Source organism: Podarcis muralis, chromosome Z (genome assembly GCF_964188315.1).
Source record: "Podarcis muralis chromosome Z, rPodMur119.hap1.1, whole genome shotgun sequence".
NCBI classification, from domain to species: Eukaryota; Metazoa; Chordata; class Lepidosauria; order Squamata; family Lacertidae; genus Podarcis; species Podarcis muralis.
In genome coordinates this window covers 14212135-14228677 of record NC_135673.1, presented here as the reverse complement: position 1 = coordinate 14228677, position 16543 = coordinate 14212135, and the positions used below count along the sequence as shown (strand labels likewise).

The window sequence follows — 16543 nt, the reverse complement described above, 5'->3', positions numbered from 1 at the left end:
GCACGAATGAGAATAAGCTTCTTACATCTTTCTCAACAACAGAGGACTAAACATTGGATTATATAGAAAAACCATGCATTTAAATATAACCATTATTGTGCGTGGGTGTTTTGTTTGAGGAGGAGACCCAACAGTACATCATAGAATCTTTGCAAACTCCCTTATTTTTCATTATTTTTTTGTAATAACATAATTTATTAATTATTGTTTCCCTTCCCATCCCAAGAACTTGGCAGCAGGCTGTGAATATAGTTTTAAAAATAAAGAAAAAGAATCAGGTAACATCATCATCAATAATTGTTTCCCAACCCAAGAACTTGGGATTGGTAACAATTGTTTGTTTGTTTGTTTGTTTCTATTTCAGTGTATATATATTCATTAAAACCCACTGACTCCAATCCTGTCCACCAAAACCCAGTTTAAATGAAGAATTTTCACACTGCTTCCAGAATACACCTAGCCTTGAGACTGGGCCAGGTCTCAGTGTGACAGGAATTTCAAAGTAGAGGGGCTGCTGCCACAAGCCACCCTGGACCCCCTATGATCCTGGCCTGGTTTTGCATCTAGGTTGTCTCTCTGTAAAGTTTGCAGTCCTAAAGTATTGTTTTCCTCCAGTACAAGGGCACATAAGTATTGTAATATATGAAGATGTATTCCTGTCATTAATCTCTGTGAATAGGTGTGTGGAATGAATGCATGTATGAGTCAAGTACAGAATATTGACAGTATCTGTTCAAGGACAGGTGATGGGCAGTTCCAGGGTCAGCCTATTGAATTGGTATCCTGCATGGCTGAATTGTGAAATTGCAACAACTGGATTTTTAAAATTTTTCAAAGGTTGTTAACCAAAAGGTTGGTGGTTCAAGCCCATGCAGGGATGTCTGAGGGCAGAATTCATGCATTGCAGGGGGGTGGACTTAGATGACCCTCAGGGGCCCCATCCAGCTCTTCAATTTTGTGATTCTAATTTTTATTGATTGCAGCCAATGGCCATTACAATATAAACATAAAACACACACAGTAAGCCCACAACTTGCACTTGGTTTATTTACACATTCACAACTTTACACAGGGAGTGTGTGGGGAGTAAATAAACAATGATGATGGGCTAGGGAAACCTTCCACTCTCTATTTATTTAATTATTTCCCATATCCTTAAACCCAGTGAATTTTTCTCACCAGGGGCTGGGAAGGTTGCAGAAGGGAAGCTGTCAGAGCTCTCTCACAATCTTCCCAGACCCCAGTTAGCAGCACTTCAATACCACACAGGGGGGGCAGTTCTGGGGGCTCCTGACTTTGAATGATCTTGCGTTTGCCCATGAATCCCCACAACTGAACCCTCTCATACGGGCAGGCCCACTGTATATGTAAAACATAGGGTAGCAGTCATTGGCCCAGTAAGACAGGGAGAAATACTAAGAATACAAATAGACAGGTTTCAAAACATTCATTTAATTTAATCTGGTGATTCTAAATTTAACTAAGAGCAGTGAACAGGATAGTAATCATAGGCATCAAATAAATAATATATATATGTGTTAAATTTTATGTCAGGTTGTTTTTAATGTTTAATTTTATCTGTATTTTTAAAATGAAAATTATATAATGTTTTATGTAAACAGAGTACTAGTTGCTTGTACTCTTTTTGTTTAAGCAGTATCTAAATGTTATTAAATAGGCATCTACTTGATCCACACATGTGGTGGCAGTACTCTCTGCAATCAGGTATTTCCTACGCTATCATGATTTTGGAATTTTATGAAACATGTATGCTTCTGAAATCTATTTCCAGCACAGAAATGGAGACAAGCGTGATCAGAGGAAACACCATTTAAGAATCCCAGCTTAGTATTGTGTAAACCAGGAATCTTGGTTTACAAGAAGCAATGCTTACATGTTAAACAAAACAATATTCCACTATCAAATAAAGTCAATCCTTTTTATTCAGCCTATCACTGTAAATACCTTGCAGGAAAACCCCCTACACCTGACCTTCTAAAGTTTGTCAGTAGGGACTGTGATACCTGCAGTTTTCAGCCAATTGTGTCAAAAAGAGCAAAGGTAATAGCCATTTATTTATTTCCCCATGATAGCCCATGGAGCAGCACAAAACTTCAATTCTCCTGAATTGCAGTTCTGATTTGGACATGAGGCAGGCAGCTTCCAAAATATTCCAAGCTGAATTGAGCCAGGTTCCAAAGTGCCAGACTCAGTTCCAAATGGATTCTTGTGCCTTATGGATCTCTTAAAGGAGTTTTCTGCTTCCCAGAGCTGCACTAATCCAAAATGTTCATCTTTGCAACTCTCCTTCTCAGTAAAACTTAAATCCAAGGAAGAAGAAGTTTGGCTTAGATGGCAAAATAATGTTTAAAATGAACAGCAATTGTGGGACTATGCTAATAAGTGAAAGCGAGAAGTATTACAGGATGTCAGTCATATAACATCACAGATAAATGTTGGAGAGGAGAATGAAACCTCCCCATGGGACATATATACTAATGAAACCTTTGCAGTCTGGTTATTTTTTATCCTTTTGTCAGAGAAAATGTGTATTTGAAAGTTTTAATTTGAGGAGCACTAGTGTGAAGTTCCTACTCTAAGTCAGGTTGGGTTTTTTCCTCATCACTTTGCAGCACTCAACATCACACTGTTTGGTGCTACTTCTGTGGGGTTCAGGGTGTCCCCACCCCTTCCTCCTTTTTCTGTTTGGAGCCCACTTTGATCTGTGTTCGAAATGCTTTCTCTTCCCCCCCCCCCTACCAATCACCTGCTTTTTCATTGAGAAAACATTATTAGTATTCCAGCAGTGCTGGGATGGCTTTTATCTCCCAGCGGAATCTCATTAGCTCTGCATTACAATAGGAACAGCATATGTCTGCTATGCCCAAGTAGCCAGTCAGTTTGAATTTGTTAATGGCAACACTTTATTTTCCCCCACAGCAAAGTTTTCCCCACATCTTCAATGCTAATAATACCCCCAAAAAGCAACTTTGTTGTGGAAGCGTTAAAAAGAAAAAAGAAAACACCACAAAATCAATTCGTTGGAGGTTGAAATGTAGCAGAAGGAGAGCTGTTGCTAACGGTTTGCTTTTATGTGTGCCTGTTACGTAACTAGGAATCTAAGCATGCTGTGTGAAGGGGAAAACTAGGGCATGATAGATAGCTTGCAAGTTAGAATGGGAATAAGCTAATTACTGGCAGTTGGAAGAAAGACAGTGTGCAATTATACTGTGGCTTTTTAAGACTTTTTATTGTGCGTGTCTGAATATACCAGCTTTTCTCAACCTGGCGCCCTTCAGGTGCTTTGAACTACAACTCCATCGTCTGGATCCATTCAAAGCACCCTGGAGGTTGTGGAAAGGCTAGCATACATGTTAGAGGTAGTATACATTTTGTGGATGAGGTGGGTCTTGTTGATCTCATCTAACTTCTATAGCAATGGAGGGAAACTTATGTAGGAAATGCTAAATCAGGAGCTGAGCACAAGCGCCCTCTCCCCTCCCAGAGTTTCCAGAAACCAGTATTCAGAAGGATTACTGTACTGCTTCTATCCACGGAGGCAGAGCATAGCCATCAATTCTAGTGGCCACTAATGGCCTTCTCCATGGATTTGTCTAATCCATTTTTAAGGTCCTCTTGGTTGGTGGCCATCATTGCTTCCTGTAGGAGCGAGTTCCATAGTTTTAACTATTAACTCTGTGAATATGTCCTTTCTTTTATCTGTCCTGAATCTTCAGCTTTATTGGGTGTCCACAAGTTTTGGTATTGTGAGAGAGGGAGAAAAACTTTTCTCTACCCGCTTTCTCCATGCCATGCATACTTTTATCAATTTGTTATGCAAGTTTCATCCCAGTAAAACCATTAGGAGGGGTAATTGTCCCAAGCCCAGTGGGTGGCTACTTCACCACCTCTGTTTCTTTAAGATATCCATGCCTCAGCTTTTGGGGTATAACCCTGACAAGGCAGCTCACAACAATGAATAAATACAACACATTCTGGCATTGCAAACCTGCTCTCCCTCCTCTCCTATTTGCTTTGAGAGATTGGTGGTGACTTGCACCTTTCCCTGCATGGCATCAAGTCCATCCTGATCGAGGCCAGGCCATAAGTGCTGTAGTGCAGTAGCAGTCGGTCATCCAAGATACTCCCGCCTCCCTTGCTAGCATATAGAGGGGTAGATGACACAACAAGGTAGAGACAGAAATCGCCTTTGCCACAGCATGATCACAGCATGGAGGAGAGACATAGTTTAGCGGTAGAATATCTGCTGTGCATGCAGAAGGTCCCAGGTTCAATCCCCATTGGCATCTCCAGGTACGGCTGTGAACGTCTCCTGCCTGAAACTTTGGAGAGCTGCTCCCAGTCAGTATAGGCAGTACTAAGTAGACCAATGGTCTGTTCAGTACAAGGCAGCTTCCTGTGTGTGTGTGTATGCTTTTTATTAGTTTTCTTGCTTAACAAACACACCCAAGAAATTAACAAAAATGATAAAATAATAACAACAAAAACAAAACATACATCCATAAATCCATACATTCTTACAAAATAACTTATGCCGCCATGTTCTTAATTCCCAATTCCTTATCTTCCCCAATAGACTTCCGTCTTCCTCAAAGTGGATCTGTCTTATCTGTTTAATAAACTGCTTCAAAGGCAGCTTCCCATGTTCCTTTTATTTCTGGAAGAGGCCAAAGACTAATGAGAAACAAAGCCCTCCTGGTGCAGTGAGTCAGGGCTTTTCTAGATACAGGAAAATAAAAAGGGTAGGAAAACAATGGGACAAAGAAGATGTGTGTAGCAAAAGGAGGACCCAGTGATGAGTCCCAGCCTTGTGATGTAAAGGAACAAGAATCCACCCAGCCTCCTCAAAAGTCTGGGATTATTGAGACTCCTGGGATACTCAAGAGCTGTCCTTCCCACCTCAATAGGGAAAAGACTCCTTCCCTTCCATTGTGTGCATCTTGGCTTAGTTTTCTAAAACAAGGGGCAGAAACAAGATGCTTTTCTAAGACAAGCCTTTGGCCCTCCAGATGTTGCTGAACTACAGCTCCCATTATCCCTGGCCATTGGCCATGCTGAGCTTGATGGGCATTGTAGTCCAGCAACATATTTGACCTACACCAATATATGATAGTGCCTCTTCCTAATCTGTAAGGCAGACTGAGGTGTGTGTATGTGTAAATCCATTGCTCTGGACTCTACTGCAGCTGGTCTCATTCACAACTGGCATGCAACAGCCAACCTGCAACAGTGTTTCTCATGTCAGCTTGCAAGCAAAATATTTTTTGAAGGAAAATACATGTCAACCACTTGAAACACCAGGGGACTGATTTCCTCCTCCTGTTCACTTGTTGCATTACATGGGCCAACAAGGATATCAACTTCATACCTTTGGCGTGCGTGTGTGTGTTTTAAGCAACAGCAATTCCTGGTTGTTGTTTTTAAAGAAACAGCAGCAATTCAGGGGGATGTGGAGTGTAGGGAATGTGACAGAAGAGAACTTGCAAAAGCTGTAATTGTGGCAGAGCTGGGGATTTTCCTCTATGGTGCTTTTTCCCGCTGCTTGTTAGTGATTCCACAAAGCTGCACTGGGCTTCATTCATGGAGCCACAGCCAAGAGGGAATTAATCCCCTCTTCATTGCTATCATAGCCTAAAACACAAAACCCTTGATGTAGCTGCTTTCTCAATATGCCATCGTGTGCTGCTTTCCCCTTAAAGTTAAAGGTACCCCTGCCCGTACGGGCCAGTCGTGTCCGACTCTAGGGTTGTGCGCTCATCTCACTTAAGAGGCTGGGGGCCAGCGCTGTCCGGAGACACTTCCGGGTCACGTGGCCAGCGTGACGAAGCTGCTCTGGCAAGCCAGCACCAGCGCAGCACACGGAAACGCTGTTTACCTTCCCGCTAGAAAGCGGTACCTATTTATCTACTTGCACTTAGGGGTGCTTTCGAACTGCTGGGTGGGCAGGAGCTGGGACCGAAAGACGGGAGCTCACCCCGCCGCGGGGATTCAAACCGCTGACCATACGATCGGCAAGTCCTAGGCACTGAGGTTTTACCCACAGCGCCACCCGCTTTCCCCTTAGTACTGCTTAATTGTGCTAACAACAATGTTGGAATCGCTCTGGTACTTCTAATTTTAGGAACTTCGTTGGGGGTTTTTTAAATAAAAAAAACTGAGTCATTAGTCCTGGGGACACAAATAGTTACATAGATTTTATGCTATGAGCTAGGTTAGGAGTGCATCTTTTTGAGCTTCCTTTCCTTTTTGTTTTTAAAATCGCAGCCGTGTATGAAAGGAAGGACCATAGCTTAGTTTAAGAGCATTTGCTTTGCATGCAAAAAGTCCCAAGTTCCATCTCCAGCTTCTTAAGTTGGGCTGGAAAAGACCCCTGTCTAGAAAACCAGTGCCTGTTAGTGCAGACCAGGGATGAGGCAGCTGTGGCCCTCCCAGGTGTTGCTTGGATTACAGCTCACATCTTCCCAGATCATTGGCCATGGTGACGGAGGCTGATGGGAGGTTCCCCTTCCCTCTTGTAGATGGCACTGAGATAGATGGACCAAAGAGGAGGCTTTGCATAAGGCAGGTTGCTAGGTAACATTGGTTGATGCTGAAATGCCCAAGCCTCCCTATGCATTTTGTATCTGAGCTGCTGTAGCTTAGTGGGTAATAGTTTAAGCTGTGAACTTGCCATATGGCTTTCCTTATCCCAATCCCACGTCCACATCTATAATATGGGAATGATAATACTAGCTTATTGTATTGGGTTAGGTGGTTCTGAATGATTGCTGACCTTTTATATTAAGTGCCTCATGTATTTGAAATTTGCTTGTTTCTGAAAATTATTGTTTTCCCGTGGCTTCTAGAAAGCATTCTACACCCAGGGATGGCACCTTCCTCTGATCTGGATTAGCCAGGATCCACACCAATCTCATTCTCTACAGAGGAAGGGGCCATCCCACCCTCCAGGCCAGCCCTACCTGTGACTGGAGGTCTCTTGGTAATCCAAAAGAGCCCAGTTGGTGTCACTATTTTTGGGTGGTGGAGAGGGGTTGCTTCTTTTGTCCCCTTGTGTATTTTGCCTTCTGTGTTTTTGATGTGCCTTGGTTCTCCATTCGTTGTTGCTTTCTAGTCTGTGTTACCTTTGATCATGTAGATATTTGTGTTCAAGGGGGTAGGGTTTCCCAATTCCCCCTTCCATCTGCAACCCCACATGCTACATCATCCTAAGTCTTTCTAGAAAATCCAGTAAACCTCAAGAATGACTTTTTGCGCATACAGACCACTGGCTGTAGCAGAACGGTGGGGCACAGGAAAGCCCAATACTGTGAACTTTTATTATTCATTAATATTTTGAAATAATATCCCCTGTCCCACCACCTAGCTATTTGACACTAAAATACTTTGGATACCTGAAGTCATGCTTTACTTCATTGTGACTGCTTCTGTTAGACAAGTCAAGAGAAGGGCCAAGTGGAAGATACATGGAAGGAGTTGTACGATGTCAAAACATCACTGACAAGTCTTCCTCTTTCCCTCCCTCCCTCTCTCCCCTTTCTTGTCACCTCCAGGTAACTGACCATGCTACTACTGCCTTACTGCATTACCAGTTGCCTCAAATGCCGGATGTGGTGGTCAGGTCATTTATGGTAAGTTTGATACAAACTCTCTCAACTGGCATAACTTTGCAGTGTAGTTAATAATGGCATGTGGGGTTTTTATGAAAGTCTTGAAAGGCTGTTTTGGCCAAGGCAAGAGTCTGTATCACAAAAGGGAAGCAGCATTGTCTGTTGTTCATCCCCACCCCAGGAAACTGTTGGAAGATTTTGGAAATCTGGACAGGGAGCATACTGGAAACTACAGCCATTGGTGTTTACCAGAGCATGTCTGAAAGTGTATTGGTGGAGCTGTTCAACAATATAATGGGGAGAGAAAACAAGAAGCACAAGCTAATCCTGGCTAGAGCAATTACAGAGTGATGCCTTTTGCCCTTCAAAAAGTCCTAGTGTATCTGCTGAAGAATCCTACCCTGGATCCTGTGTCACCTCATTGTATTAATTTACAAGGCCCTTAACAACTTGGGTCCATGATACCTCAGAGACCACCTGAACCTTTATATCCCATGTAATCACTGAGGTATTTGGAGGAGCCACTGTTAGTGGTCCCTCATGGCTCGGATGCACCTTTCATATACACCAGGAGCCAGGCATTCAGTATTGTGAGGCCAAGTCTGTGGAACTCCCTCCCACTTGAGATCAGCAGGCCCCTTTCCTGCTGAACTTCATACGCTTGACAAAGGTTTAGTTATTCCAGCCGTGTTTATAGTTTTAACTCACTTTAGTCTTATTGCCTTGGGTTCCTGTGCATCTCTTAAGAGACCACTGTGATTAAGTGGTACACAAGATGTTGAAATAAATTAGTAAAAACATATAATAAATGGCAAAACTCACTGAGCATCTGACTAGCTAAGCTCCATGTGAATGATGTGCCTTCCTCAGTGTGCCTTCCTTTGAAGTGTCCATTAACTGCCAGTGCACTTTTGATGAGCAGCAGCCAATCATGGCAACTCAGTTCCCCCGCTGCAGCACGCACCTGAAAATTAATGTGCAGAAACTGTGTGGGACACATTTGTCTGAGCCATAAGGTTTGCTGTATTGATTCACTAAAGCAGTTCTGATAACTTTTAACAAATCAACGTCAGGATGTTCACCCCAAGTGCCAATAGCAGTAGGCATTTCGCATATCAGGTGTTCAATCCAGTTGACAGGATGTGGTGAAGTCTTAATTGTCCAGACAAGAATGAAGGACTTCCTTTTTAACCTCCTTTTCCTTCCAGCAAATGTTTTAAGCACACAGTTTGACCTGATTTTCCTTTTTTTAAAAAAAGAATTTCAATATGGTTAAATAATGATAACCAAGTCCAATGAAGCCGGTGTAATCAGCAATTGCCTTGTGCCCTTGTGTTCACTACTGGCCCTGTCTTCACTTCTGCAGCCAGAGAAGGCCTTAAAGAAAGTTATTGATAGACCACTATATACAAACCGAGAGAGAGAGAGAGAGAGAGAGAGAGAGAGAGAGAGAGCACGTTGGATGAAGAGAGAAGGGTTCGTTTCAATAAATGGAGCCAGCCCCTTCTTCAGAGAACAGTTTTCTCTTATTGACATAATTCAATAGGATTTCAGATGACAAGATTCATGAGCATCCTTCATAGCACAAATCTGTCTGTCTTGGAGGCTTTCTTTCTTCTTCTATAGCTGCATGTCTCCTTGAGCTTCAAATTAAGTTATATAACGTTGCTTCTTACTTAGGGCCATGGGGATGACCTACTTCGGGGGCAAAACCTTCCCCTGGAAACACCTTGCTCAGCATTTGATTTCCTTTGCCCTCCTCCTTCCCCACCTAGTTTGCTGTCTCCTAAGGCCTGAGGGCAGAAAGTGTAGTTTTAAAAATACAGTCTAACCATTTAAAAAAAAGCAGCTGAAGTAGAAAATGTTACTGCCTCCTTGACCTTGACTGTCCAACTTAAGGCCAGGCTGGGTGGAGGAAGAGCACATCCTGTGCACATAGAAGACAGGGTGGGGACTGGCTCTGTTGTTACTGTTTTTGTAGAGGAGATATTTTGCATGCTTTTAATATTTACTGTTATAAACATTTTCTTGTTAGCAAACATTTGCATGATGAGTGTGGCACTCCTTGCCTGAAGAAGTAGAAGGAAAATAAACATTGCATAATTTAATTTGCTGAAATGTTTGGGATTTTTTTTCCCCCTTCACACATGGCAGGCGGTTCTCATTAAACAAATGCTCCATCCTTGTCTAATGGAGAGCTGATTTAGAGATCTGCTGGCCAGATGTCTAGGAAACAGATGGAAAATCTGCGACACTTTGGACGCTGCTGGACTTCCACCTTCCCTGACCCTGAAGCCAATGGGAATTGGGTTCCACATCTGGAAGGCCCCAGGCCTCCCCATGTTGGGTTTGCAGGACAAGGCTGTATTCCTGCAGAGTGTGTCAGGTCTCCCATAATGGTGTCCCAGACTGAAATACGGGAAGCTGCTGAGTCACACCATTGGTCTGTCTAGTTCAGTATTGTCTATACTGACTGGCGGGGTCTCTCCAAATCCTACCTGGATATGCCATTGAGTATTGAATCTGGGACATTCTCCATGCAAAGCAGATGATCTAATACCAAGCTATGGCCTTTCCCTATATACTCTGCAGTCTAGAATATATTATTTGTATGCATAAAAGTTTATATTTAACAATCTCTTGGCTTTTGTTTTTGTCTGTCCTTTCAAGGGGCCACTGTATGTATCTTCATTTTCCTTAAGTAGATGCAACTAAACTTCAGTCTGCCCACCTGCAAGTAGGCATTTGGGGTCAATATAGTAAAAAGTATCTCTGTAGAGATAAGGCTATGAACCAGATGCTTTGCATACAGAAGGGCCTTTATTATCCAGCATAACCAGCTGGAAGTGCAGAAAATACTCCTGCCTGAAACATAGGGGGTGGGGCCACAGCTGCCAGTTTTTGTCGGCCAGTCTTCCTACCCTGGTGCTGTTGGACTCCAATTCCCATCAGCCCTGGCCAGTATCACCAATGCTCAGGGATGATGGGAGTTGTAGTCAAACAACATTTGGGGGGCTGCAGGTTCCCTGTGACAATAGTGAAACATACAGACCAATAATGTGATTCAGCATTAGGCAGCTTCATGCGTTTCTGTTCCCATCTGTGCCCCGGGAGTTGCAGAAACTGGTGTGCTTTTTATCACTGCAGCTAAAATGGACCTGATCATACTTATTTATTAAATTTATTATATCCTGCTTTTCCTCCCTAAGGAGCCCAGGGTGGCAAATACATGAGTGATAAACAGTTTAATCATCTAAAAACACCTGCAGTACAGAAAAAGACTGGGAAATACCTCTATTTAAAATGGTTGTTGAAAGAGGATGGTTTTCATTAGGTGCCAAAGACAACAGAAATGGCATATATCATATTATATATTTCCCCAACATAAGCAGCGCTGCCAAACAGACCTGCCCTAAAATTGGCAACTCTTCCTGCTTTCCCAGATTCCTGCCTAGTCATGGCCTTCTTTCTGAACAAGATTTAAATCCATGTTCGCCATGAACAAAATATATCTGCATATATTCTTGCTGAGACTTAAAGCACATGTTTGAAAGGATAGCTGTGAAACTGGTTTTCGAAATGTTTCTGTATGATTTCACATTTCTCTTGGATAGATGACGTTTGGATGCAAGAGGCAGACTCTAGCATCTCATAATGAAAAGGTCACTTTTTATGAGCTGAATGGTCAAGCTGAATTTGATTTTGGTCTAGCTGCAAGGAAGTCCAGGCTGTCCATGGTGACCCTTTAGTTACAAATACCTGCTTGTCACTGCAGGAATTTCTGTTTATGTTGTTGCTTATTGAGAGAGGACAGGCATTCCAATAAAGCATACTATCAGCTATACTGTGACCTTGTGGGTTTTTGGTATACTTCCTTCTAAAGTCTGCCTCTCTCTGGGCTCAAGCCAAGATACATTTCCCATCCTCTGCATCATTGGTCTTGACAGAAGTGATGACATTGGGAGTGTCCGTATTAAGTTTCCTCCCTTCTTTCTTTTTCTTTCCGACTTTTTAAGACCTGGTTAAGAAGTTACATAAAGCTGTTCCAGGCTCCATGCCAGCGCTGCGGAAGGTTTCTGCAAGATGGTCTACCACCCACATGGCGGGACTTTCGGACACTGGAGGCGTTCCATGACACCTGTAGGCAGTAGCACAACCTGGAGGCTGACAGAAGTCTGTGGAGGAAACAGACTCAGAAGTGGGGTCCCAAGAAACACCTCTTTTGGTTCCAAATATCTGTATGGACAACTCACAACTTAATAAATTCAGCTTTATGCACTTGGCTGGGGGGGCGGTGTAAAAATAAACACAGGGTAGGTGTTGGGGGCTGGAAGAGTCGGCAGTCTCACCCATCATTACACTCAGAGGAGCATTTGGAGGTGCAGAGAGAGAGAGAATAATGGCCTTTGTAGTGGCCTAAATTATTGGCAAATAATTTAGAATTTTGATTTCCTTTCTCATATTTATTTTTGTTTCAGATACAGCAGACTTTTTGTTATTTGTTGAATTTCTATAGTTTCCGATTTGTGACATGTAACTTTGATTTGTTTCCTAATTTTTATAGAACCAGTTGGTTTATGGTGCTGTTCTAATTTTTTCAATGCAATATGTGAAGATGTTGCTGTTTGTTTATATTGTTTACATATCTTATTCTTTCCTGCCATACTGCTGCTTTCATAGAACCACGCATCATTTATTCTGCTAAATCTATATCTGCAATAGGTTCAAAATGTTCTGAGATGGTTGTGGGGATGGCTTTGACAGCTAATTGGCTGGTTAGTAATGTAGTGTCAAAATGCCATGATTGTGCGGTTTCATGCATGTTTAAGATAGGAATAGTAGACTAGACTGGAGAAGGCTCAGGTCACCAGGAAGGTGCCCATTTTTGCTTCTTGAATTTAAGTGAAGTGGAGATAAGTATATAATCTGTTCCAACCTCCTGCCCCCCATGCCTTTGTGAGTAGGAACTAGAATCCTTTTCTTTATCCTTCCACTGTTCTTGTGAGAAGCGCAGGCTTTGAACAGAGCCTCTCTTCCTGCCTCAGTAGAGCCTCCGACCCCAGTCCCAGAAAGCTCTGCTTCTCCTTCGCTCTGGTCCAGCCAGCCGCTTTTAATGACTGATGTTTTAATGTATTTTTAATCTTTTATTGGAAGCCGCCCAGAGTGGCTGGGGAAACCCAGCCAGATGGGCGGGGTAGAAATAAAATTTTATTATTATATTATTATTAAACCACCGTACATCAATCAAATCATATTTCTTAAGAAATTTTTAAAGAAAATTAGTTTTTGATTTTGTTTTCTTAATTCATAATGGTGTAGATCTGTCCCAATCAGGATCAGCAGCCCAGTTCAGGTCTCTAACTAGGATTGATTAATCCACCTTCTGCAAAATTTTGAAACTGTTTTAAGTGTGGAGGTCAAAATTAACTGAATTTTATTTGGGGCATACATAGAAGCTAATGTGAAAGTTAGAGGATCTGCATTCCCTTTAAGAAAAATAAAACAGTGCTCTGTTTCTCTTTTAATTTGTTTGCAGAAAAAGGGGAAAGATTTTGAAATAAAATCTGAAATCCATCTTCTCTTCATTTGGTTGCCCAACCATTTAGAATTCAGGATAAAAACTTTTACAGGGTCAGACCTATAAAAATATGTACCTGAAAATGAGATACATTCTGCATCACTATGTAAATAAATATCAAAATTAAACATATAGTAAAAAGATTACCCAACTCCAGATGACAAGCTCATAAATATCGCTTCCAATATACTTGTGTCCCACCAAGGTTCCAAACATGCTAGAAATTAAAAACAGAGAACATTAACAATGAACAATACATAAATTAAAGCAGAATTCCATCGTAATCATAGAATTCTGTAACACTTACTATAAGTTATTACTTATTATAAGTTAAGCCCCCCTTTTCTCTGACAGTTTTCATAAATTTGTTTGTAATGAAAATTTTGTCAAGACAATGTCACGAGAAAATGCTGCAATTTTTTTGGTTTAGGAACTAGCGTGCAATAAGCTCTTTTTGTGTTAGAGCAGACATGTTTCACGGGTCAATTGCAATCGACCGGTCGATCATGGGATGGGTTTTGGTCGATCGCACCATGGCTCATAGGAATTGAAAGAGACAATGCCAGCCGGGAGGGCAGTGCGCAGGGAAGCCGTGGAGCCCATGCCACCCTCGTCGCCACCGCCCGCCACCCTCTGCCATGGCCACTAAGCGCCCTAACGCTCGCTTGACTGCGGCTGGAGCGACTCCACAGGCGGCATGGCCGGTCAAGGCTTGGCTTAGCTGGGCTTGCTCACCGCCGCAGCAGGTGCTCTGGCTGGCGCTGGCGCTGCCTCCGCCTGCACGCGGCCATCTCAAGCACCTCATTCCTGCTCCAGGTGCTACTGATTTTCCATGCCGGCGAGCAGGTGCTTCGGTGCTCTCTCTCTGCACCGCCCGGTGGGAAGGGCGGTGCACAGAGAGAAACAATGATGCCCCTCCTCCCTCTCCCCCCTCTTGCTGGTTCTCGTGGAAAGAAAAGGCCGGGTCCCCCACCCCTCCCCTCTCCAGCCTAGTTCCTCTGGAACTGATCTAAATCTTTAATTCTGGTGTCTCCCCCTTATTTTCCCAAACATCCACACAGTCAGATCATCCACACAGATATCATAGAAGAGTTTGGATTTTTTTCTGAGTTTTTCACACCCAGTCCCATAGTTTCGGTTGCAATTATTTCTATTGTTTGTGTCTTCTGGGTAATTTTTCTAGTTAATTTTAATAGTGTCAAAGGCTTTTTGCCACTCTGCAAGTAAGGCAGTATGTGTATTTTGTATTTTGACATTAGTGCCTCCACACTGTTGGAGAAGCAACATCTCCTAGTACAGGTTTCCTTCGCTGTGGTTTCCGAGGTACCACTGTACTTTGTTCCCACTCTGTTTTTATTTCTAAGATTGTAACAAGCCAGAAAATGAAGACTCACAGTTCTGGGGGATGCTGTTTGCTGCTTCCTTTTGCAAGATCAAATATATCTTTAGAAATATTTAAAGTTTAGTTTAATCCATTGAAATCAGTTGTAAAGACTTTGTAGGGTCAGAGCTGTTCCTTCAAGGTGCTTTTTGGCTCTGCTCATGAATGACCCGTCATGATGATACTGTTTGTGGTCATCATCTAAAGCTTTGAGCTTTCAGGACTGAAACTTTGGGATCAATCACTGTCGTCATGATTTCCAGATGCCTGCACAGATGGACTGTGTAGGTTTTGTCAATAAATTACTCATATTTTTATGTGAATTAAAGTTGGCTTTCAACTTCTGTTTTGGCTTCTGTTTTCCTTTTTGCCTGTCGCCCTCTTTGAAGAGGGTCATGGCAGGGGTGCCAACTCATGCAGGCTGAGCCCTTTGGGGGGCAGTGTTTTTTGGGATGGGGCCCGGCCCCTCCAATGTCCAAAAAAATCAGGGGGCAGATGAGGTCGACCATGGAGCAGATAATGGCACAGCTTCAGTGGCTGGCTTCTCATCCTCCTCCTGCCACAGAGGAGAAGGAGGATCAAAGCAACCCCCCACCAGTGGCGGCAGCAGGGGGGGGGGAGGAGGATATGCTGACCGGGGGCAGCAGATCCATCCTCCAAAGAATGCATTGCCAGCTACCACTGCCATGGTATGCTCCTTAGAGGGCAGATCTGCTACCTCCTCAGCAGCCCATGCCACCTCTACAGCAGCCTCTTAGTAAGTAGGAAATGTCTTCAGGGAATGGTCAGGGTGGTTGCAGGGAGGTTGGTGTTCCATTTCACAGGAATTCAGGTGTCATTTTTGAAACGGAAAGCTGCTCTCCTTGACTTACAATCCAGATGTGGGAACCCTCTCAAAGCCCTGTTGGCAGAGATAGGTAAATTTTAATTGGAACCCCTTCCCGTTGCAGTGAGAGGCTCCAGCAAAGAATCTTCCTGCCTTTCAGATTTCATCCTGAGAGATTCTAGCTTCCAACCTTTTCAATTCATTCTGTTTAACTAGATCAAAAGCCCAGGCATGCAACGCTCCAGGCATAATAAAAGTACAAGGTGGGGGCAGCAAGCAAAGGTTATTGGAAAAAAATCGTTCCAAGCAGCCCTTGCCAAAAAGTGTTGCTTTTTCTTTTTTAAGGAAGCGAACGAAGAGAAACTACACATCTTAATAATATGTATCCACCGAGAAACAGTTGGCCTTCTGCCATCATTGGCTATTTAGAGGAGGTCAGCCCATTTTTCACATTCCCGTTTCATTAAAGCATGGAAAGCGTGGACCTTGCCATTGCCTATCTAGTAAACCATAGCTTGGCAAACCAAGAGTTCACAAAGTGCCACAGTGAACCCCTGACAGTTGAGACAAAAGACAAATGAAACCTCCCAAAGCAGAAGGCTTTGCTCTTGAGCGTTGAGCTTAGCCGCCACATCTCTTCTGAAATGGTGTCTGATTGGGGGTGACTTTGTGGGGACCAGTCCAGGGACAGGGAAATGGGTGCTTAATGCTTTCCTTGCAACTTCCCTCCCCACCTTGGGATCCCAGGCAAAAGGGTGTGTGGAGCATTAACCTGGCGGCACTCACAAGGATCATAGCCCAGGATAGAGCATCAGCATTGCATGGTGAAGGACCCATGTTCAATCCTCAGCATCTCCTGGTACAGTTTTGAATGCCCCCTGCTTGAAGCCATGGAAAGCCGCTGCTAGTCATTATAGACCAGCAGTGTGCCCCCTCCCTGTTTGGCCAAATCACACCCGTCTGCTCTGTAGGTGGGTCAGGTAAAGATGAGGTAGGGTCAAAGGGAATTTGCAGGCACTGCTTATCAGCTGGTCAGTGGCACCTGAAAAGCCCCTAGAATTCAGAGGTGACTAACCTGAGACCTTCCGGACATTGGGATTCCCAACTCCCATCACCCATGACCTTTGGTC

General features: G+C 43.3%; 1 protein-coding gene across 1 annotated transcript in view; it reads left to right on the top strand.

Moving 5' to 3' along the window:
* The window catches only part of MED27 (mediator complex subunit 27), a 174111-nt gene extending 159180 nt beyond the window's left edge, over window positions 1–14931 (top strand). The window contains exons 7-8 of the mRNA XM_028715861.2: window positions 7572–7649; window positions 11645–14931. Coding sequence (XP_028571694.1) covers window positions 7572–7649; window positions 11645–11779 — 213 coding nt within the window. The 3' untranslated portion in view covers window positions 11780–14931. The remainder of the gene's footprint in view (window positions 1–7571; window positions 7650–11644) is intronic.
* Window positions 14932–16543: the final 1612 nt, after the last annotated feature.